The sequence below is a fragment of the Semicossyphus pulcher genome, unplaced genomic scaffold, assembly GCF_022749685.1.
Source record: "Semicossyphus pulcher isolate SPU_LCO1_2020_fin unplaced genomic scaffold, fSemPul1.0.p SCAF_1, whole genome shotgun sequence".
In the NCBI taxonomy this organism is placed as follows: Eukaryota; Metazoa; Chordata; class Actinopteri; order Labriformes; family Labridae; genus Semicossyphus; species Semicossyphus pulcher.
In genome coordinates this window covers 12,730,174-12,755,262 of record NW_027211603.1, presented here as the reverse complement: position 1 = coordinate 12,755,262, position 25,089 = coordinate 12,730,174, and the positions used below count along the sequence as shown (strand labels likewise).

Genomic DNA, 25,089 nt, shown 5'->3' with positions numbered 1-25,089 from the left:
AAGAATGACAGAAATCATTGGAAGCAAAACAAGTGCAAGCTGCAGAGACGCAGACTCAATGGAAGCAGTGGGTGGAAATGTTGTTTTTGTACGGAGAGCAGTGCTGCATGAATTTTAAATTGTTTGTTTATTAATGCAAAAAGCTCAAAATGCAGAAGAGGATGCTCCCAATAGTTCATCTATTCTCATTGATATAAAAAGGCTGGAACCAAGAGAAGAATATATGCTATTGAACTGCAGATGAATGAATGCCTCTCTAAAACTGTTTAAACACAAATTAAACTTAAAAGCAGGTAAATGAACATAGCCACCATTAAACTACCTCAAATTCTGAGAGTGTTTATGTAGCTCCACCCTGAGTCCAGTCCAGAGACGACACGTGTAAAAATCCAAAGCAGGAGGCAGAAAATGTGTCCAAACATGAATGACGGGTGACTGACGTAATGTAAAGACAAGGGAAGCCACACTGACAGAAGCGATAACACACATATACTGTATAAAAAGATGACAGCTCCCTAAAAGTGAAGCCAAAACACCTCTATCGCCCCCTGCTGACTGGCTGCAGTATAGGTCACAAAGCCCGCCTCCTCCATGTTAACAGATGGGGCATGAGTCAAACGATAAATCAAAATATACATCAAATCAAACATGGTTTATGTCATCATACATAGTTATTATTAGGTGGATTTATTTCCAAGTGTTAATTTTTCTGACAAGTTTATTTTTAATTAGTTATTTGATGCTATAAAAAGGGGACGTAACGGCATGATTGACAGCTCTGTTGACAAATACGGCTCCTGCAGCCGATCTGTTCCGGATTAGCAGAGTAGAGGAGGAGCAGTGAGAGGAAACATAACTAAAACAATCACTTCAGTCACTGAACTTTGCATAACCTTTCATATCTGCTTCAGATCAACATCATAAGCTGCTGACTGAGCTGACATGAGGGATCTTTGCTGGGGGTTTGTTTTGGTAAGTTAAACATGTGTTTGGTTAGAGGAAGGGGCGGGACGTCAATACAGCGGCTCCACCAGCCGATCTCTACTGCGCAGACTCTGGCTCCAAATGTGCAAGGTGGCAGCGTGAGAGGAGGCGGAGACGCGTCGCAGTCATTGATAACACAACATTGAAACCTGCTATAAAATAGTGGTTATATCTTTGACTATTTAAGCTGTTGTTTCTCACAAATTAACAGCTGGTTTCATCATTGTTACTGCTGCAGACACAACTGGGTGCTTTCAGTTAGTCAGAGATTACTGATTAAGTCAGACAGTTCACTTATGTGATGCAGCTTTGAGTTCACATATTATTTCCTCATCTTGTTGTTGTTATATTCGGAACATAGATATATAATCAAGACCACAAAGACTGTTTCAGTTGAGATTGTGTTTTAGATACAGACGTATACTGTAGGTCCGTCCCTCCACCACATCATGACCCTTGCAGATGAAGGAGCAGCTGAGGTAACAGGCCGGACAAACCCTTTTATTTACCACAACCTGATCATAGCCTCCACTAAGGTATATCAGATTGCTTCAGCTTTGATAAGCTTTGTACCTAATAAACTGGAAACTATAAACAAAGAAAAGAGTAGACCTGAGAGAAAGAGATAAAGCACAGAATGATTGTTTAACATTTTCTCCTCGTGTCATATCACCAATCTTTCCAGAGCGACAGTAAAACTGCTCGCTCTAAGTCAATTTTATAGTCGACTGATCCCATTCTGTAGCATCTCTGCTTCCAGCCTCTGATGGGCTTATCTGTGTCTATGTTTCCACGCGGTATCTCCCACACGCGTCTCCGTACGGCCAATCACACGGGCACGATACAGCTGCAAAACTGCATCTCTCCCGTCTACTATTAAGACTATACTCCCCCAAGATCCATCACAATTACATCTATCTCCCAATGCCTCTCTGCTTGGTGCTAAATCAGTCACTATGTTTCCCCTCAGGTGTCCCTCACTGTCTCACTTCATTTTGTAATTAAGGAAATATTTAACAAACAGCGGCGTTCGGATGCTGAGCTCACAGCTGCAGTGCGTTCGTTCCTTTTAAAGCTTTAAACAACACATTTATTCAGTTAAAGAGGGATGAGATGTAATGTGCATAAACAGTAAACAAACAGTCGCAGCAGTTGATACATGGGATTTTGGTGCTAATGTGGTATTAGCATATTCAACAAAACGTTTAACAAACAGCCCGCGCTGTTTTGGATGATGTGCTCAGATCATTTCACAGAGTAAGATTAAAGTTGCGTTTTTATTCATTTAAGGAGAACAAATTTGATGATAGTATTTGAGCAAACTATGATTGCATTAACTATGATGTGCTTCTTTGTTTACTTCAGATTTTATGGGAGGAGAGTTATTCATCCTTCAACTGTCTGCATCGTATAAACAGGCCTTGTCTGCGAACTCAGTAGAGATGATTCATAACTATTAAGTTACATTACATAAAAACCATAAGAACACTTCCTGTGAGGCGTGAGTTTAGCTCAGTCTGTAGAGCAGGCTTCCCATGTACAGAGCTAAAGTCCTCAATGCATTGGCCGCAGGTTAGGCTCAGACTCGGTTTGCATATCACCCCCCATCTCTCTCTTTCCCATATCCCTGTCTGTGCAATAAAAAGCCAGAAAAAGCCCAACATAAATGTTAAGAAAAAAAGAACACTTCCTGTTTGTGAGCTTAAAATCACCTCCACATTAATAAATTGACACTTCAAACCCTTAGTGTTGATTGTATGGCAGAGATTAATGGGCTGATTTATTTGGTACATTTATTAATAACAAGCCCAAAGGTCGACTGTGAAGCTCTCTGATTATCATCAGTCTCGTAAGTGTTCTTTAAAAACATGCCCTCACTGCTAGACAGTTAGTTTTTTTAAAGACACACATTAACTGCTGCCACAAGGTGTTTAAATGATATTATTACACAGCTGTGTAAAATACTTGATTCTGATTGGTTAATTACGGCATTCCGAGGTCTGCTATTTCTCGATAACAGACCGTTGCTATGAAGAACAGACCGTTGCTAGGGATTTGGCTCTAATCACACAATCCCAAAGACTAAATGTAATCATATCAATTCGCCGAGAGAAGTCAGGTCAATTTAACGTCAGTCTGTTTACAAAGGGGAAAAAAAAGAGAGAGAGAAAGCAAAGGTTAAAAGATGCAAAAACTGAGGCTTCGACAGAGAGAGCTACAAAACTGAAGATGGCACATAAAGTATTATTCTTACATGTCTGTGTGATTTAAATATCAAAACAATCCCATCAACTGTTGTTTTACTTTGGAGGGCAAAAGAATTCGCTTCACAATGACAATTTATTCTCATGTTACAAGCTTGACCCTAAGTGTGAATCTAATTAGAACTGCTTTAATAATATTACTTGTTTGTGATCGAGTTAAAAGGAGAGGCACTCATCTGACACTCCTGCGCTGCTCGATGTCGACAAAGTAAGCTCCAAAGTTATTTTATGATTAAGTGTTGTAATTAATCAATTTACTTTATGCAGGTGTTCACGTCAACCTGCCTCATCTGCTTGGCTAATCAGCAGTACTTTATTAACTTCCAGAACAGGCACGAACTGTTGAAAAATTACAGTGGATGAGACTATTTCATGTTCATATATCTTTAAATCAGAATTGTATGTCAGGGTTTTACAATCTTTACAACATACAGCAGCCTAAATACAAAAAATATGTTTACATTTTAGATATATGTAGATTTACTTCAGTAAGTTTACTTAACAGATATATTTTAGTTTATATTTTAGATTTACTATAGTGGAGGTTATTATTTAATATTGTTGGTAGAATTCTTGGATGTATATATTCCTTTCCTTCCTCTAGTGTCTTCCTCCATCTATCTAGCCTGAAAACCTCTATTTGAATTAGGAAATATGAGATTAGATTTAGTAACTTCATTAATAACCACAGGGGAAACTAATTCATCCACACACAACGACATCTAGAGGAGACAAATCAAGGAGGACATGGCTGCCAACATACAGTGTGAAAGAACACTGTACACACAGCACACTCATATTTTAAAGAGGATATCAGTGCTTATCGATGTATTCAATATAATACTATCAGTAAATTAATAAATAAAAGTCTGAAAATGAGAATACGTATAAAATAAAACCTTGAAATTAACATCAGTAATACTGATGCATGTTAAACAACAGTAGGGCTACAAATAACCCTAATACTACTGAGGAATATGTCATTAAGCAGTGGAAATGCCTGAAATAGGAACCACAGCTGGCACTAGTTGGCACCTTGTTATGCATGACCAACAATTTGAAACCAAATATTTTCTGTTTACTATCAAATGTGATGAAGAAAGCAACACACACACTGCAGAGACCAGTGATTGTTCGAGGCTTTTTTTTAAATTGCAATTATTATTTAAGTCCAAATAGTTTGCCAACTCATTTCCTGTTGCTTTTAATGCATTTTAATGACTTATACATTCAGCTCTAAAAGAACTAAAAAAATGTCCGAAACCTTTGACTCATGTTAAAAACGCGGCCTATATCTTAGGAAAAAAGCAATTTACATGTCATTCAAAAGCGTCGGCAAATCTTCAGGGAGAGGCCGGCAAACAGTTCACACAGCACGGAAAAGCTGTTATAAATGTGTTGTAATGAAAATTTATCTCATTTTATAACAAAAAAACCCGTCCCTGTGCAATTCAGTAAAACGTCAGGGTGACGAATGGAGCGCGCGGCGTATTTGGGTTTGCTCATTTTTTGACTGAAGCAGGTTTCCAGGCTATGCAGCCAGCAGCCGCGCTAATCTTCACAACCTCTTCACACTTCTTCAGCTTGTGTCAACAGCACTGTGAGTCAGTTAGCCATTCATATGCTGCTACAGATGGTCTCATCCTTCTTCTTCTGCTCGGCCGCTGACATGATTCATGGGCCTCTGTGTCTTGATTTAGGGTCTCTTTCATATTTCTTCTAGCCCACAGCAGAGCAGCATTTCTCTAAGACACCCCTGAGGCAATGACCCCGGTCTGCCCGGCCTGTCTGCCTGCCCGAGAGGGGAGGAAAAAAAAAGAGCTCTGCTGGCCTACACTGGACGCGACAGAACACAAATACACACAAACACACATTATACACTACATATAAGCTCAGAGGAGCGTGTATGGACAACGGCAAAAGTCTAAAATCAACAACATCATAATCCAAGATAAAATTACCAACCAGAGCTGTACAAATATGCACTCATTTCTCCAGCCAAGGTATCAGACGTCTCATTAACACAACCAGAAAGCAGACCACTCTACCCTTCACTTGCACACTGCTGTAGCTGATATTTCCTCTTCTAAAAGTCAGTACAATAAGCACGTCTCTTAAAAAATTAAACCTGCTGTACGTGATGATTGTTTCCCTCGGTCAATCTTTCTTTTATTTCTATAACAAAAACATTTTTTCGTCTATCTGGAGTCAAATTCTTCCTCCAATTTGGTCTCTGTGGGCTTCAGATTGCCCTGTCAGAAAGGACTACAACAAAAGACTGTGCGCACCACTTCCTTATCTCTACCAGTAAATTACTTCGGGATCAGATACAGGCTGCCAACTCGCAGAAACTCCACTCGCCAGACACGACACAGAGAGAGAAAGAGAGGAGATAGGAGAGCGAAAGAACAGGAAGACGGAAGAGAAAAAAAAGTGTCAAGACATGACAAGAGGAGGAGAGCAGCCCCGTGGAGACGGATAGTTTCAGAAGCTCTCAAAGGTCATCTGATGTTATCCAAAGATCATCTTTTTCTACGCCCAGCTCAACAGCTGGAGTCAAGCGCCTGTCAATCAAATCTTTCATAACCTGCAGCTTCGTCTTCCCGTTGTAATCAATCTGAGGAGACAATTTCCACTGAAGCATCAACACAAGCCGGAAGTAAAATGACAGGCAGGTTGTCATTACTGTTTGACGGGCTAGAAGACAATAAGGAAAAACTGCGCCGATGCCGATACTGAACACAACATTAGAGTCTAAAAAGGAAACGTATCCATCTATCTGTAATTTGTCACGCTTCATGATTAAACAGGGAAATGACCACTGCCAGTTTGATGCTTTTATCTCGAGCACATTTTAAAATCAGCTGCAACTAACAATTACTCTCATTATCAACTAATCTGACAATATTTTTTTTTGGTTCATCCATTAATTGTCAGAGAAGACAAAGAAAACTAAAAGATATTCAAACAGTAAATGGACTTCATTGATTGAATCATTAATAACTGTTTCACCTCACCTCTAAGATTATGTGTTACTACGGAAGCCCTTAGCGGACATGTATCCATACATTTTATTTACTCCGTTTCCCCGTAATAACGAGTCATTTCCGGTTGTTTTCTCAAGAGATCGACTTCTTTATCTCGTTATCTCGACATAACAAAGCTTGTTTTCTCGTGATAACGAGATAATTTTCCCATAAAACAAAAACAAGAAGCTGGTAACTGAGATATTACAGACCAGGACATGCCACGCGGCCATTGCCCGCACCAATGAGGTTTGTTTTGTGCTTTTGCAACTCTGGGGATACGAGTAATGATCATCTGACGTTACGGTGGTGAGGCATTGAGATCTCAAGAAAACAACCTACAATAACTTGTTATCACGGGAAAACCGAGTAAATAAAATGTATGGATGCGTGTCTGCTTAGGGCTTCCGTATGTTAGAACAAGGTGACACAAGGAACCCAAAAAAGAACGAAATGTAGGTCTAACATGAGAAACCAACTGTAAGTAAAAATTATTCTTGGTGTGCGACTAAATATGAACCTCAGATGTTCTCTTGGTTTGTGTGGTAGTTATCAAATCATCTGATACACTTTTATTTTGAAAAGCCACTTCACATTAAAGCCAAATTGATTAATGACAGCTTTGTCACTGTAATAAATTCATCATTAAAATATTTTTGTGTGGAAGATATTCTCAGCCTCCTGCTTTTAAAATGTTAAGATATGCAGTATTTCTTGGTTTCACTTAATTGTATACAATACATTTGTTGAACAGAAGAAGCTATTTGAATATTTCTCCCTTGATTAGCATTCTTCACTAATTATTTCTGACATTTATGCACAAATTAATCAAGAACACAATCAGCAGAAACAAATATAATCATTGGTTGCAGCACGATTTCACATGCAGCGTCTCTCTGGTCTGTTTGTTTTGAAACACTGGTCTTCTGACTTGAAGCGGACTCATATATTTTTAAATATGTTATGTTATTAATTATTTAAATGTTAGGTCTGCTGTTACTGCAACAACCGTATTCCCCCTGTGGAGATGAATCCAAAGGCATAAGTGTTGGAAAACATGTTTATGTTTTATATTCCAGCGTTTTCTCCTGTAGAGTCATTTATAGTTTTAATGTATTTTAATATCAAGTTAATTATGTTTGTAATCTAGTCAGGGCTCTTTGATTTGGCCATTTTTCTCTCTTTTAATGAAAACAAAGAGGAAGCAGGACAAAAATCTTTCACAATAAAAGACCAGCGCGGCACATTCACACATCATTAATAAACATCGTGATGTTTTCGGCTACAATCATTTGTGACTTCTCTCCTGGCGTCCACCCTCACATCAGCTGACTCGTCCTGTTTGCTCAGGTCATATAAAATAAGAGTCCTCAGAGACCGGTCACTTTGCGGTGTGAAGGTATGATTAAACTGGCGGAAAGTCATCGGGATGCAGGCGGCGGTCTCTCACACGCGTCAGGGGACTGTGGTGCGGCGGTATACAGACGTGCCTCGCCTCCTCTCTGCAGCATTGTGCAGAAGCAGCTCCAGCCTGCTGGAACCGAGCAGATGGTGAACGTATGCGGTGCTCATGCATGTCATCATCACCTTCATTAGCTGAAGGTGACATGTGACATCATCTGGCCCACGTGCATTATGGGGGCCAGAAGGAGTTGCTTGCTTCTTTTTCCTACCGTTTTTTATTGCAGCGTCGGTTCAAGGTTGTTGATGGGAGGAATTGAGAGTAATCACAACCCCTCACACACACACACACACTTTCTGGTTCCTCCTCCTCATCCTCCCCTCCTCACGCCTCCTCCCAGCATTAAGGTAAATAAGGGCTTCCAGCAGAGAGCCAATGAGCACGGGCCACTGAGCAGAGATGCATGTTTGTGTTGCCTTCCTCCCAGGACCCTGCTCGTTTATCTTGGCTGTCAGGTAAAGGGCAGACTCAGAGAAGGTGAAACTTTTTTTTTTTAATAAGGCCGGCTCGGTTTCCATAGAGACTGCAGGACAACATTACAGGGACAATGATAAGAGAGCAAAGTGTGGTCTCAGGGCATCCTGCGGCGTGCCACATTGTTGTTTGGACACATTTGTGTTTACGTCAGAGGAATGAAAGAGCTATTTAGATTAATTCTCAGGGAGCCTCAGGACTCAGACCTTTTACAGCGGGAGGGGGGAGATTAATGAGAGCATATTCACAACCGGCTTTCAGCTCAGGTCAGGAGCTAAAAGGTAGCTTTCCACTTATAAAGAGGTGCTGAGTCTTCTGCGGGTACAAACTCCCCAATATAGACAGCAAAGACCTCCAAGGACTGTCCCTTTGTGATAAGGAATGATCCTGCACCATGAAATACCTGAAGAATATTTTAAATATAAGGTGCAGATTCACGGGCTTTAACTTTTTGTGAAGTAATAAATAATATAAACTGCGAGCAGCATTACGGCTGCCTTCACAAACTGTCAATATTACCTACGCATTCAGAATATTCTCCAGGCTAAAAGTGCATCAAGAAGAAACAAATTGCACAGGTAATGAATACTTAATGACTACTACATTTTTCACTTTGTGCCGGTAAATGGGAAGCATGTTTAGTTAACAAATGAGTGGAAAATCAAAGGAACAGAGGGAACCACACGCATTGTCAAAAGCCTGCAGCCGCGAGATAAACCAACACAATGATACAAAAAGATACGGCAGTCTTTGTTTCCTGCGAGAGAGAAATTAAGTCTCTTCTGGAGCAGAACTCAACATGGATACGCTCCACATGTACTCGGAGAGTCGATGTGAAATAAGGCGCCCTCGATAAGACGGCGCACGACTCTAATTCATGTGCAGACGTGCTTAAAGCTGCTGCAGGAAAGTGCTGAAACAGTGTTAGGCGCTCGGCTTTAATTCTGTATTTATTCCAGCATTATGATTGTCTCGATGACTTGAGGAATTCACTACCAACTTTCCCTACACAAAACAAAACAATGAAAGAATATCAGGCTATTTATTGTACATGTCCATTACTGAAATTACTCTATTAGTCTTTATTTGCGGCTCTGTGGTGCAGAAGAACCTCAAGAAACAGCTTTTGTTTTCAGACAATATCAGCGTGTCCTTGTGATTAAATCCCAAGAGAGACTTTCTTGTCAGCACCTCCGATTCTTTAAGTCTTTTATTGTGAAACAAATAGATCCCACTCACACAGGGTTTTCTCGCCAAAGACGTGCTACCTCTGCTCCCTCTTTATGAGCGTTAACTTCACATCTTTTCCAACTCTTTGTTCCCTGTTTTTCAGCGGCCTCTGATTTATATCAGGAGGTAAAGAGGAAGAGTGCTCCGCGGGGAACGAGTGCATGCGTGCGTGTGTGCTCGGCAGTGGACGGAGGCAAACGGATATCACACACCGGGGCGAGGGCGTGTGCTCTGACAGCTCATCAGTGGACTATAAGGCCTTGGCTGTTAATGTCCTGCTACCTGGCACTCTGCGGGGTCACAATCTGCTCCAGATGCTGGAGGCAGGCGTCCAACTCTGAGAGGGGAGGGGACTGGCTGAAAAATGAATGGGACCAGATAGACACACATACATGCACAACCTGCAGCCAGCCAACTCTCAATTTACTGTCTGCTCTGCTCTAGCTGGCAGTTACCGCAGCAACATCAGGGATAATATCTGAGCACAAATAAATGAAATCTCTCTATTCCAGAAAGCTAGATTGAAAATTTATCTGTTCGGAGCAATCATGCATAATTCGACACAACGGGAGGGGGCTAAAGCAGAGACACACACACACACACATACACACTCAAGAGGGACTTATGAACTCAATTTAGTCAGCCAGACAGAGTTCTTGATTCTGTCACTTGGGATAATCGTCAGGATGTGGTCCTCTGACCGAGCCCCTGCGTCTAAACCCAGGCAGGATATAAGGTCATGTTGGAGTGGAACTCTAGCCAGGCAGCACCCAGACCTCAAGTGCTCCAGTGGTTTTGTGGTTATCTGCAGTAGCCAGCTGTCGCAAGCTCTTCAAGAACGTCCCCTCTCCTCTTCCTCTGCCTCTCATCTTTCCCTCTCTCGCTCTCTCTCTCCCCCTCTCTCGCTCAATCAAACCGTCCAATCACCTCACACATCTCTATCCTTCTGTTTGTCAGATTTTTTAAGATGTGTGATTTTGTGTTTTTGCTGCTGCCGTTTAAGGATTTAGCCTCGAAGTAGTCAAAACATCTACTTTGGTTGGTGTGAGGAGCCAGGGTTCTAGGACAAGACATTAAATTACCCGGTTGGATCCCAGGCAGGAAAAGGGAAAACCCTCAGCTATATTTGTGTTTAACTTCATGAACTCTTGCTGGCCTTTGAGGTATTGAGGATACCATAACACATTTTTTCCTCTGAGTTGTTTTTTTTCATGGCATGGAGGGGAAACAACTCTCTTACTTTCTCGCATGAGAGTGACTAAGAGGACAGCTATGCATAATATATTTGGCAGCGCATGTTTAAAAGGTTATTCCTTTGCCGCTCAAAATTAGGTCAGTTCATCACTGCAAACGAACACAGGAGGAGGCGGTGAGAGACTTGATGTTCTGCAGTGTGTCTGTTTATCACTTAAATGCTGTTTTCTGTCTGTCACTGTCAGGGACGACGGGGATAAGAAGCACCACTCCACGGCGTACATCATCCAAACGGATGCAGGGAGGCAGCCGAGGGATCAGCAATGTGGCGTGTGTGTGCGTGTGTGACAGTGTGTGTGTGTGTGTCAAAGTAACCCAAAGTGCAGAGCTCCACCTGCTGGTCAGAGAGCACAACAGCAGCACTAAAACAAGGCTGGAGCACAAAGATTTACGAGTGTAATGACCACAGTGATTTCGCTGAATGGGACGCTGTAGCTTTGCCAGCAGGTTTATTAATGGATGAGGAGCGGGCATTAATACAGATACCCAGTTGTTATTGTGTTTGAGGCAGAATATGGAGAGTTCTCTACTGTGTTCACATGAAATATGAGTTTGACATTTATTCATAAACATATTAATGTTTACTTTGTGAATGTTCTGGGTTGCACAGAGCCACTTTCTGTATTTGTTAAACAATTGTTTTTTACATTGAATTATTTTTGTCCTATTCTGAGCTTATTAAAACCCAATATATTGAGGTAATAACTCTTTCTTTTGGCATAAACTGGGCTTAATACAAGACGATTATAGACATAACCATATTACATGGTTTTATTATTTAATAAGAACATATTTTAGAGCTTATATCTTATATTTGCTGTGTATTTATAATTATATTGGTAGACCCCAGAGAGGTGTAAGTACCTGTTAGAAGCTTTAATTAGCAATATTTTATATAACTGCAATAACAGAAATGTAATTAAGCTTATTTTGGACCTGGGAGGGCTGTGCAGAAAGTACAATCACAGATACAAAGCATTGCGCGCTCTCTGAGACCTTAAACTGAAGTAATGAAGTCATTTTTGCAGTCACTTCTGAAACATTTCATCAGTTCAAAACGCCAATTGTTGCAAACTTGGGGAAAGTCGACATCAGTCAAGCAGCAAGCTGATGAAATATAATGTTAAAGTGCTTTTAAGCTGTCAAACAGAACAAACAGGTTGATGCTTTGTTTTGAGAGGGGCCAGGAAGTGACAGACTTTTATACGCTTCCCAAGTGACGTGACTTGTTTTCACCTCTACGCTTGGAGACAACAGTAGGTGACGGTTTTTTATGTCCAAAACAGCGAAAAAAGTCTGAATGAACCAGAATTTGCATTTGTTCACAATCGACTGCTTTCAATAAGTGTAGATTTTAATCAAATAAATAAAACCGAATGTTACACCTGTGTGAAGGAATTGTCGTTTTAAAGGTAGTTATGCTAACGATGGTTAGCGTTAACTACTAAAGTTTCATGGTAGGATGAGCTACACAAGTGAACTGTGTAGTCGGCCTTATTAAAGGTTTTGTAAGGACATAGGTCTGAAAGATCTTATAGCGAGTATAAATAACATACTGTTAGCCAGCCTAATAGTAGAACAACTGAAAGATATAAATGACTAGAACGCCAAAATCAGAAGTATCAACACGATTTCATTTTGTAATTTATTGTGTGCTTTTCCTGTCCTGTTAAACCAGATGCATCTACTACATTTTATTTTTGAATATTTTGCATCCATTTCGGTGCCTGACAGTGGAGGTGGCCTGACAGTGGAGCCTGCAACTGAACCGGCCTGAGAGTGCAGGTCTGCAGCCAGGCTGTCTTGTGTTCCCAACATGTGGGTCAAACCGCTGCGAGGGGTCACAAGGTAGATCTCAGGGGTCATGAGATGATTGCAGGGTAGGAGCGGATGTTTTTATCTGACTTGGTTATAATCATTGCTTTTGCGCATATTGTTAATTGTGGAATAATTTGATCCACAGGTTTTTTTTCAACAAATAAATCAAGAAAGGAAAAATGACTCCAAAGCAACTTAGCTAACGTGACACAGACACATGGAGTGGCCACACATTGTTGTTGGATTCCTTAGAACTAAAGGGCTTATGGATATTTTGTTATTCCACTCATGCCGTCCCCTGGTGGGAACACTGTGGGGATTTTGCGGCGCGGTTCACTCTGACATCCCTCAAATGAAGAAGCATGATTCCCGAGCAGGCTGGAATAAACTAATCTCTTGATGCTCCTTCAGTGGATTCCTATTAGAAGAGCTTAAAAGCTGTCATTTCGGCTAAGCCACCGCAAATCACCTGAGCTGCGCGTCTTCACGTTTTCGGATGGAGGAGAAAATGAGACAAATGACGGGCAGGTAAATGATGAAACAGTTTTACACGGAGCAGAAAATAACAGAGGAGAATAAAATGGATGAATAGAGCAGCGAGTCTAACATTTACAGAATCATTTTCAACCAGTGATTTTCTCTGCTAACTGCTAACACTGAGAAGAGGCCTGCACTGCGACTCAAGGGCTCTTATTACCATGTCATTAACCTCTTCAGGATTAACCGGGCAGCGGAGAGACACGGGAGGGGTCAAAGGACAGTGCTCAGACAGCCACTCCAGCATGAAGGGTGGCCTATTACAAGAAAGGCCACACTCAGATCTGCCCGCCTGTCTTCAAGCATCTTTTTCAAATCACACTGTAAAAAAAAAAAACCCTCCCGCTGCAGTGATCCCGACATGTTAAACTCCAGCAGCATGCAGAGTCTGTTGCCTGATTATCGTAAAAATAAAAAACACTGTTGTACTCAATTAGAAAAAGGCTCTTTGAGAGTATAAACACAGCGCCAAACACCTGGTGTGTGTTGGCAGCCGTGAGACAGACTGCAGGTGGGGATGAATTAAAGCGAGTCTACACCGGAGGAGGTGATCATGAATAAAACATCACACTTTCTTACTTGTTGAGGCTGTAGCTTTTTAGCACAGCTATAACTCCTGGTTGTTGTCCCTTGTTGGCATGGAGTGTGGGAAAAGATGATGGTTTCTATTAGAAAACATATTCCAAAATAGATTTGCTTAAGACGTCAAACTGCATTAGAAATTAAATGTGTCGAAACTGTAAAGGAGAGAGGATCCCTGTAATCCCTCCTCTAATATGCTGTCAGTGACTACAACAGAGAAACAAAGAAGAAATAGTAGCGAGGGCTTGTGTGTGTAGATTGTGTGTATGCGTGTGTGTTAGTGGGCAGCTCATGGCAACCTGCCATTCCTTCAGTGTGTGTGTATCCATGACGGATGGAGGAGGCATGTGGGAATGTTGTAACCTTTCTGCCCTGACGGGGACAGTGTCTCCAACCAAAGTTTGAGGGATGTTTCCCTGTTTTACTTTTCCCCTCTGACTGTCCACAGACATAAATCACAAGAACGTTTTAATCAGTCTTCCACTGTGACTAATGTATAACAAACCCCCCCAACCTTCATACGAGCAAACTGGTGCTGAAACGATACCCGCGCTCTGGTCACCAACATTTTGAGACTTTACTTTTGTCCTTTCAAACCTGTTTTTTGACATTTATCGAATTTAAATCATCTACAAAAAAATGTTTGTGTCGATTTTGGCCATGTGGGCATCACTTCTTATCTCCACACAGTCTACTGTACATGGGTGGGTAGTATTTACAGGTTAAAGTCTTGTCCTGCTTCCTTTAAGCTTACTATTTTTGAATAATGTTTGGTTTGTTAAAGATATTTTTTGAGTGAGAGGACAGAGTTGGAAACAGTGGAAGAGAGCGGGGGATGACACGCGGCAAGGGAACGAGTGTGGGACTTGAACCAGGGGCCGCCGCATCAAGGACAATAGCCTCTGAACATGGGCCATGCGATTTAACCGCTGCGTGAAAAATTATGTTTATATTAAGAATTATGAAAGGGGTCTTTCATATCGATGAACTATCCACCACCTCCTTACTCCCCTCAGCTCAACAGAACTTGGTGCTGCACCTTTTTGCTTTCTGCTTTTATTGCTCACAAATTAACTGCTTTTGTTCCATCTCATCACTCCCTACACCAGTGTTGTTTTTAGCATACAAAGCTCTGGAAAAACACAGTGTGAACATTACCTGCTTAGCATCAAACATTGGGCAGACAAAATTAGCAACCAGCTGATGAACAGAATGGAGCATTTAGCAGCTAAAGAGCCTGATATTTCACTCAGGAGTTAGTTGAGAGCAGAAAAACAAGCTAAAAGAGAGACAATCAAACTTATCTTGATTATGTGGACATAAAAACAGCTTCAAATAGCTGTCATTGTGTTTACGGCTTGTTTTGGTTGGTGCCAAGTGGCCCAAAAAATCAATTACTGCAGGTTTAACAAAAGTTCTCTAATCTTAATGTTGTATCAACACAAGCAGCCACGTAAGAAGTCTTCCCCAGACATTTTGCAGTAATGATTAAAGAATAAGTTAACAAGACAGCGAATATCAAAGGATTATTAGACTCCAACTTTTGGTACCTAGAAGACACTTTTTCTAATAGCACCAAAACAGACTTGAGTTGTGATATAGAAACTCCAGCACACACAAATCTTGAGAACCTGTAATGGTATCCTGGAGCTAAAGGGCCAAAATATGTGGTCGTTTCTGTTCTGCAGGTTTTGTAGATTGCATCCCATTTCTTCTGTTATTTCTCTTCCCTGCCGTGAGCACAATAACACCTCACCAGCCTGCAAATGACTCCGGTTCAACGACTCAATGTGGGATTATTTCAGGTAAAATTAGCTGTCATAAGATGACAAAACTGTTAATAAGAGAAAATACTAATCAGGAAATATCATTCTTTTCTCCTTTTCCTCCCAGCATTAGTGTGAAAGCCAGCAAGAAACCAGGGGACAAACAGAGAGAGAATGTGTTTACCAGATCTCCCCTTAAGTCACACCCCATCATCTACATTCACAGAGACGTTGAGATGAAAGCTGAGTGTGCTCCTCCTCTCTGATCTTATCTGATTGTTCTTTATCTTTTTGTTTAGTCCAGGATGACGACGTGCTTTAAATCTCTCTTAAATCTCACGCTCCTGACTCATGTTTTCTCTGTTCGTCCTATTTTATTAAATAAGACAAAGCTCTGATGCAAGTCAATACTTTTTAAGACCATAAAACAATCTGCAGCAGCACGCACAAAAAGCTGTTATAAAAGGCATCCAAGCACATTGAAATGTACAGTTTCACACACACACACACACACACACACACACACACACACACACACACACACACACACACACACACACACACACACACACACACACACACACACACACACACACACACACACACACACACGCAGAGCAACCGCACCAATCGTTTAAGGCCTCAGAGGCCTCGCTAAGCTTCTGTAAATCAGCCACTACCCGGCACTGAGTTTTATTCCCCTCTCTCTCAGTGGATGTTGGGTTATGACCCGTAGGCAGGAGGTTATTTATTGCTTTAGTCTCAGCTTGTGTTGACTCCCAGCCACTCATCTATGGTTGGAGGCTAATAGAAAGCAGCACAGGGTTGTAGATCTGCAGGAAGCCCGCTGCAGCTGCAGGGACTCAGCTCGATAGTCTCCTCAGAGCCTCGTTTCCACAGATTCTTAATGTCTCTCAATTCCTCAGATTTCTCCCTCTCCGTGCCTTTTCTCTTTTTGGTAATGAACAAATCAAATTGAAAGCCTGGGAATGAACCTGAGGTGAATGAGTCTTTATCGATAAGTGTTGAATGAGGAAAAAAAAGAAGCAGGGTTAAAGAGCTGAGAGGAGGAAGCCTGCAGACCGTAAACACATCCCAGAGCCTGCTGGCAGAGATGATAGACAGCCCGCAGCCCGCTGGTCTCTTTCTCCAGCAAATAACAAACATCTCTGTTGTCAGAGACGGCTGCCTCCTTTGTAATGGGAACTTGAAGAGGTGTGTTGGAGAATAACAAAAAATGAAACAAGTTTATTGTCAATCCCAGGCAAAGGAATGCAACGATCCGATGGAAGAAAAAGGTCGAATGTCGACTCAATTAGCTGGATCAGTTATTGCTTTTCATTCATTTCAGTTCTATGTTAATTTATACATTAGGGTGCTACATCATGCATAAGAAGCACACTGTGCAGCCATGGTAGAAGGACTAAGCTAAAGTTCCAGCTGAGTTTCGCAGAAATACCTCCAAAGCCCAGGTTTCCATGTGAGGCAGCAATGCAAAATAATAATGGTAATTTAGCCGTTTTGTTTGCACTAGTTGTACCTAATTTGTTCTAATGTGATGCAGTCGTAGTGTTTTATACAGGACCTTTAATGCTTGACCAAGTTCGTGCTGCATTTAAAGGTGAATTTTAAGGTTAGCTCATTAATTTTAATTCATGTTAATTTAATGGATTATAAACTAAACTGCTGCAAGTTAAAACGTAATTTATTACTTTAATAACAACTAACCTTTTAGTTAATTGATATTTTTGTTAAAGTTTGTCTTTAAAGTGATAATCTCAAAGATTTTCATTTAAATAAATGTCTGTTAAGTCACTATCTATCGTAGAGTGAGGTAACACAATGGTGATCGAGCCCATGGCCCACTGATGAAAGCCTTTACATTTGCAGTATTAACGACCAGGTGTCTGGTGCAACTTTCTCGGTAAAGAATCAGAAGCGGCGTCCAGTCCACACGTTTTCCATCAGCCAGCAGTGGTTGGTCTGCCAGAGAGGGTAGGCGGAGCTAAGCGGCTGCTTTTCTGCTCTCTGCAAGTGTTGCGAGTAAACAGTAATCTACTATGGCTGAAGAAACAAAGAAAAGATCGATGACTACAGATACAACTTCAAAAATAAGTGAAAATCCAAGAAAAAGAAACAAGTTCAACGCTCAGATGAGGGCAAAGGAAAGCGACCGTCAAAATCAACCGTAACAAAGGGAGCCAACCGTGGACGTCTGGTTTAATTAGAAAGTGTCCTCCCCCAATTACAGTATGTTACTATTAGTGGGCGCCTAAGAGAACATAACTGAAATCGTAACTTAACATTAACAATAAGCTATTAATGCTTTAGCAGTGGTCTGAAACTGTATATACCTGAGAATACCACCAGCCCAAATGGCTCCTGATAAATCCCAGGAGCTGCAGTCACCTGTCCATCAAGGGGATGGGGGTGTTAATACGCACCGTTCTCCCACTCCAACAAGCCGGCATTCAATAATTATCACTCAAATTATAACTGATAGGTAAACACACACTTCAATCCAAAATTAATGTTAAGAAACAAAATCAACAGTTTGTCTTTAAGAGTGAAATAAAGCGATGTTTACGTCGAGCCTGATGTCTCCCTACACATAAAAGAATGATCCAGATTTCTTTCATACAATGAGACATATAGCGTCTTAAATAAACACTGATATCTGATTGGTCCTCGATATCGACCAATACCAAAAGCCCAGGTATCAGTATGAGGAAAGAGTCGAATCCTTACGTTCCTTTCCAGAATGACCCCAGCCCCCTCTCATTCTTACCTTCACGCGGCAGCTGTGAAACCATCTGAACAAGGCTGTCATCCTTCACAAAGCAGCCTCTAACCAGAACTGGCAACACCAGCCTCAGCCTGGTTTGAAATAAGGGCCCACTTGCCATTTCTTCAGTGCTGACAGCAGCTGACAGTTAAGAGGAACAACCACAGACTGAGGATATATGAGGGGGTCCTTGAGTGATGACAGCACGGGGAAGATGGAGAGCGGTGATGTAATGGAGACAAGGCCGCTGACGGATACTGCGAGAGAGGCCAGTTTGTCTGCTCCGGTTCAGAAACATTCATATCCAAGATCTATGTGAGAGAGCAGCAACACTTACAGAATAATTCTGCACCAGTGTCAGCTTGTTTGTGTGGGCAGCGTACTGTACATTTATAAATGTGTGTGTTTTGGAGAGGGGTCAAACGGTGTACAAACAGCCTACTCAGGCCAGAAACACACAGAGAGCTGAAAGCCTGTAATGTCATACACACTAAAGCCCTTTTCACACATGAAATAGGCAACACTGATGACTTCATCCTCCTGTTAGTGATGGATTTTTGTCATTAAGAAGTGTTGGAGGTCAATGTACGTAGGGACAGTGCTGGGTAAAAAAAATATTATTTTATGAAGGAAGACTTCTGTCACAGGCTGCAGCTCTGATGGCTTATCGCCATCAATGGCCAGTGTGAGCACAGAAGACGCTCTGGCCTCTTTTTCCAGTAAATCCACTGATACATTTTATCATCAATTTTCTCATTTAAATCTATCAGAAAGCAAATTCTTCATCCTGTTTCATACAACACAACACAGCACCATCAGTGATAGACAGGACGTTCATTTGGGATTCTTGTTTGATTCCTATTTGCTCACATATATTTGTAAAGCATTTAGCTAGGTATCTATTTATTATTGGCTGACCGGGGTCTGTATGTGACTGACCGACCGACCGACCGACCGACCGACCTGCTGTCCTCACCTACGTCCGCAGCGCGCACCTGCTTCCAAACACGCTGTCATCTGCCTCATAAGGACAGTCACGGTCAGCCACATACTAGGTTTTGACCAAGTCTTGTTTACATATAGCTGTCATGAATCAGCATTAAAAACATATACAACTTGTTTTTTCTCGCTTCTGTTCAGCACCCAACACATGGGGAAATACATTTCTTTAAAGAGGGGGTATTCTGCTGTTTCACATTTTAAGACATAAATAATGTTACTGTGTTGGATGTCCAGACTAAACGTGGGTGAAGTTTTTCAAATCTGTAGGTAAAAGTATGTTGGAGTAATCCCCAGGCTTCTCAGCTCAGGCTGCTGTGAACGCCAGGTTTCACAGTTTTTTCTACACGCTGCTCTTTGTGACGTCACAAAGTGCAGCCTCAGCCGGCTTTGAAGAGATGGCCAATCAAAAGAAAGTGGGCTTGTAGGGGCGGGGGTTTCTTAAAGGGACAGAGCTGACTGAGTGGTTTCAGGCAGGGGCTGTGTGAGGGCCTGCACAGAGCACCAGAGTGAGAAAAAGAGTTTTTTTAACTGTAATTTAAGCTAAGCTACTCCACAGGTATCACAGAGTGAAATATGAAGCTTGAAATACCCCCTCATGAAATGATAGCATAATACCCCCCCTTTAAGATTGAGCTGATCTATAAACGTCTTGCACAATGCTGGTTTGTTCAAAGCGTATTCAGAAGGCTTCTGGGTCCTCATCCAATGTAATTGTTTCACCACTGTAAGCTATTCTCCATATTCTGGTGGAGAACAGACTATCAGAGGGCGAGGTAGGCGTTCACTTTTTTGTTTTAAATCTGAAACTGTTGAATTCATTATAAGTCCATTATCAGTTTAAGTGTTTAAGTTGCATATTGCACCTGGATTTGATACAACACTACTTGTAATGTCATAAAAATCTGGCCTCCTACGCTCATGTGTTAAACTTTTAGGTGAGCAGCCTCTCCGTGCTGTCACACAGATATGAACAATTGGGATACCATAAAATCATCACAGTAGAATATTGAAACCATTTTGGTCGAACGGACAGGAGACAAACTCAAGGGAAAACCTGAGTGAGTGAAATAACATACTTCGGTATATGATGATGCCTCTATATAAAGATGATAGGCCACTAAACGGTGTGAATAAAATCGTATGAGTCATTTGCTGTGGCTTTTTAAGGCCAGAAGATCGCAATCTAAATGAACTGTGAGAGATTTTGAATCACTCAGGGATGATCTTTAATATTAAACACTTACTGTATGAGCTGGAGTTTGTAATTTGTATTATGAACCTATTAAACACAAACCTTTTTACGATGTCTGTCCCATTCCAGCAGGACACCCCGTCACCAGAGGCCAGCTCGCTCACACACAGCTGATCCGCCAGGCCACCGTAGTACGTCCGGTAGAGACGTAGACTGTTCAGAAAGTCCCTGAAAAAGAGCAAAACAGCAGCTTTAAATCAGATGACACCTTTTTCCAATGCACACATCTGTCACCTTTCCCCCGCTCACCTTCTCCGGACAGCGAGCGAGTCCCCTGACACCCTGACGGCAGCTTTCAGAGGGAGTGGCTCTCTGCTGCTGCTGTGCTGGATGCTGACTGACTGCACAGGCCTCCTGCTCGCTGGGCCACACAGTTTGTGCACCTATTACCCGAAGAGACAGACACAGATTTAAGTCTAAACACTGAGAGAGAAACATGCATTATTGAAGGCTAAACTGTACTGGTGCCTGGCAAATAGGCCCTAATTTAGATGGCTGAGTGACGGCTGTTTATAGTAAGGCCATTAGTGCAGGACAGCCTATCATCTCCTATGTCTAAAGGTACTGCATGTGAGGGCTGTCAGGCAGCAGTGAGGCTACAGAACCACTAGATGGAGCTGTTGTGTATCCATGAGAACAGGAAAGGCAGCTTCAGGAAAAAAACATCCTGCTTGCTTAATTTTTTAATACATTTAATGAATGTAGACAAAAAACTATGTTGATACTTTATTGTTGGACATTCATTGATGTGTTGTCTGGATAAATACTTTGCTGGTTTGGGTCAGAGAGTTTAAGCCTGAGGAGTGGCTGTTGGTTGGCAGTTAAAAAGTTTCTGACCACAGGGATGTATTCCTGGAGAGTTTAAGCCTGCCCTGCTTTTACATGATGTATCCTTTAAGTTATTTATCTTCACGAGGAGCTAGCACCTAGAATTCAGACTCAAAATCTCTCAAGGGCTGACAGTAATACTAAATCATTTATCTCCTTTTCTACTTTTTACCCTGTCAGATTAACTGGTGATACTCTATTTTAATGCCCACAGAGCCACAAAATACTTTTAAGGCTACCATCAAAACAAGAAAGAAAGTGTATGCAGGAAATAATATCCATATAAAATACCACTGGACCCTTAGAGAATATACTACAAGGTGTACAAGTGCGTCTACAACATCTGGGGTTACTTAGCCCAGTGGTTCTCAAAGTGGGGTCCGCGAACCAAAGAGAGGGGGTCCACGAAAAAATGATCATACATTTATAATAAATTATAAAATTGTGTTTTATCATTAAACATTGCATGTCAGCCAATGAGGACCATTTGCTCCAATGAAACAAGCATATTGTGTCCATTACTCCCACTCACATTAGCTTTGGACCAATAGAAACTGACATGTCATGAATCACTCAACTCACTCAGGTCGCAACGAAACCGTTCCTGTGGCTGCCTTGCTGCTGTTAATTTACTGAAAGCTTTAAGTATAAATGTTGTCAAGTTGAGTCCGCAAGCAGTAAGAATCAAATGACCCTCTGTTTTAAAGTTTATAAGTTGTATTAACATGATTCAAATTGAAATGTTTTTCTGTTTGTCACTATGAAACAGGTCTGAAGTATTTAGGTTGATAAGTTTAACAAAAAAAATTATTCCAATGGCATCTAAGAGTGTAAACGGTAGTAAGCATGTGTTTAATCGGTGTTACGATTATGAGGGGGTCTTTGGAAAATGTTCTCCCCTGTAAAGTTTGAGAACCCCTGACTTAGTCCGTATGATGGAAGCACCTGTGCATGTATAAGTAGCCCTCTGCAGTGTCTATGCTCATATACTAAATTGTATCACCCTAATACAACCCTCAACCCCAACACACTTCTTCTTTTTATTTTTAACATTTATTAGTAAGTTACATTTTGTTGGGGTGGGGTCTGGATTATGTGTATGATAGATGCAGGATGTTGTTGTTATAACTCAGACTGTACTGGAACTATTTATTTTGTTCGTGCATCATGTATTATTTCATCTATGTGCATGATACATACATATACTGATATATGTGTGTTAAGTTGTGAAAATCAATAAAGATACATTTTGGGGGGGGGTGAATTCACAACCTTTAACAGTGCTAACCCAGTCCTCAAAGGTGATCTAACCTGTGCAGAGAGGCGGGGTCCATTTTTCTGAGCGTGTCCGACAGCATCATGAAGCAGCGTGTGAACTCCCAGAAGCACTTGTTCCAAATCCTGGGGCCCTTGCATCCGGGCCGACAGACCCTCCAGCGAGCGAACAAACTCCCTCCAGTGGGCGTCGATCTCCGCCATGCTGGCCAAACAGCCCCGCATCACGTTGAGGCAGTAACCCATGCAGGGCTTGGCCTGGGTTAAACCCTGTAGAGCAAATGACTTTGAGATCAGTGATTCTGCTAAAGACTGTCATTAATTCAGATCGATAGACTTCAGAGACATGCATCTGTACCTGGCAGTGAGGACAGTAGTGCATCTTGAGCAGGGCCTTCCTGCACTCGCGGCTCAGCTGCAGGTGGTCTGTTGTGTTGATGACCTCGATGCCGAGGTGCAGAGCCTGAAGAAGAAGCTTCCCAGACACCCCGGAGCGAGCAATCTGATCAGCCAAGATGCCAGGCGCCGCACCGAACGGTCTCACATCCCGCCTGGACAACCTCAAACACTCAGCGTAGCCTGATGAGATGTCGCTGAGGCCGGGGTTGATGAGGTGACTGTAGACCAGCGGGAAGAGAGAGTCGAAGAATCTCTGTACCAAGTCATCAACGTTGAGCTCAGACCCCAGCAGGAAGAGACTGATGTCAGTGAAGAGCTCCTGCACGGGGCCCACAGCCTGATCAGCCATGTTACGGTACGACTCGTGGAGGACGGAGTGAGTGTGATTCTCCGCCTGCCTCATCAGGGCCTCGAACGTGTCTGTGGGACGGACAGCAGGAGAGAAAAGAGACAAAGAAAGAGAGAAAGGCAAACGATTACAGAGGGACTGCAAAACATTCCAGTATGTTTAAAACATTTTTTATCACAGAGATTTCAGAGTGGGACTTCTCACTGATCGACTTCTGTTTCTGGTTTAACACAAAGGATTTACTCTTTAACAAAAAGGCAATCTATAAAGAGATCTGTTCCATAATGGTGTTAGACACTTACTAACGATTTAAGGCCTTTAGGTTGAAGAAAATAAGCACTTTTAGTGGACACACTTTGGTGCAGTTGCCTTCAAGGATTACAATTTAGCTATTGCAGCCTGTTTTTTGGCTGCTGGCTTCGGCACTCTCCTGGACCCCTAAATTTGACACCGATATTATAAATATAAGCTGTCCTTGCTGCTTGTTCAGAGCATAGACTGTTTTAAAAAAGATGGATGACATGACAGCTCCTTAAAAAGTGAAGCCAAAACATTTCGAGCGCCCCCTGCTGACTGGCTGCAGTATAGGTAATAAAGCCCGCCTCCTCCATGTTAACAGATGGGACATGAATCAAACTATAAAATCAAAATGTGCTAAATAAATGTTTCTCAAACATGGTTTCTGTCATTATAGTTCTTATCATGCTTTTGGCTGCGCACTCAATGAGAGCAGATGGAGACGCGTTGTACATCTATATATACAGTCATTGGTTGAGAGCCAGAGATGCAAAGAAATTAAAGCTTTAATATTCTCTGGTGACTTTTAATACTTGAGACTGAAATTACTTTGTAAAAATATGAACAGTGGCGTATAAAATACACCATCCTTGTACAGTTTCGATTTCCATTAACCCAGAGAACAGAAGAGAAGAAAAGAGAGGAGAAAAAACGAAAGATAAAGAGAACAGAAGAGTCTTCAGGGGTCCCAGCAGGAGTCGCGGCTCCCTGCGTCTTCCCAGAACAAGGAGCAGAGTACGTGCAGGGAGGCAATTTGTTCTCTAATCAAAGCTGAGCTGACAAAAAGCAGTTACAACACGAGTGTGGGAGCTGCTGTAACATGAACCGAGCTTCAGTTTATATCGTGTTTTAATAAAACCGAGCACTTCTACTGAACCCGCATGAGCGGCATCAGTAAGACGAGGAGGGAAAGACTCCTTGTGTGTCCTGGGAGTTGTGTCAGTAAGAACAAGAACAGGAGGGTAAAACAGAGACGAGAGAGAGGAGGAGCGACGTGACAGAGGATGGCAGAGGTTATGAGACTGAGATGAAGGAGGAGAAAGATTCAAAGAGACCGGGGGATGGAGAATATGAACATTAAAGATTATTTCCTCAGAGAATAAGCATTATGATAATGTCTATGCCATTTGCATACAACACACATGTTCAACTCATCATGCCTGCCTTTATACAAGCATGCACACATTACAGCCTCCATGTTCTACAAGGTAAGATGCTTACTTTCAACCTAAACACATGTACTCATTATCTAAAGTGCAAACATTTCCCACTTTTTTCCCACTCTGCTCCTTAAAAATACTTCTGTGACAGAGTCTAATGCTCAGGCTGCTGCTTCAGGAGGCAAATACATATCACGCTGTTAGTCTTTTGTCTGCCACAGCAGCGTACCAGAGCTGTAAGCTATATCGAGCTTTGCTTGCTAATGTGTTTGTAAGAGTGTTTGGGGTTTTTTAAGCGCGGTTGTTTGGGAAATACTGCAGCATAATGGCACCTAACAGTCAAAC

At 41.8% G+C, this 25,089-nt stretch overlaps 1 protein-coding gene across 1 annotated transcript in view; it reads right to left on the bottom strand.

The window, feature by feature from the left end:
- The window catches only part of gpc5a (glypican 5a), a 136,412-nt gene that overhangs the window by 80,786 nt on the left and 30,537 nt on the right, over positions 1–25,089 (bottom strand). Inside the window, exons 3-6 of the mRNA XM_069657996.1 lie at positions 22,898–23,358; positions 22,576–22,809; positions 20,686–20,819; positions 20,479–20,604 (exon numbers count right to left, since the gene is read on the bottom strand). Coding sequence (XP_069514097.1) covers positions 20,479–20,604; positions 20,686–20,819; positions 22,576–22,809; positions 22,898–23,358 — 955 coding nt within the window. The remainder of the gene's footprint in view (positions 1–20,478; positions 20,605–20,685; positions 20,820–22,575; positions 22,810–22,897; positions 23,359–25,089) is intronic.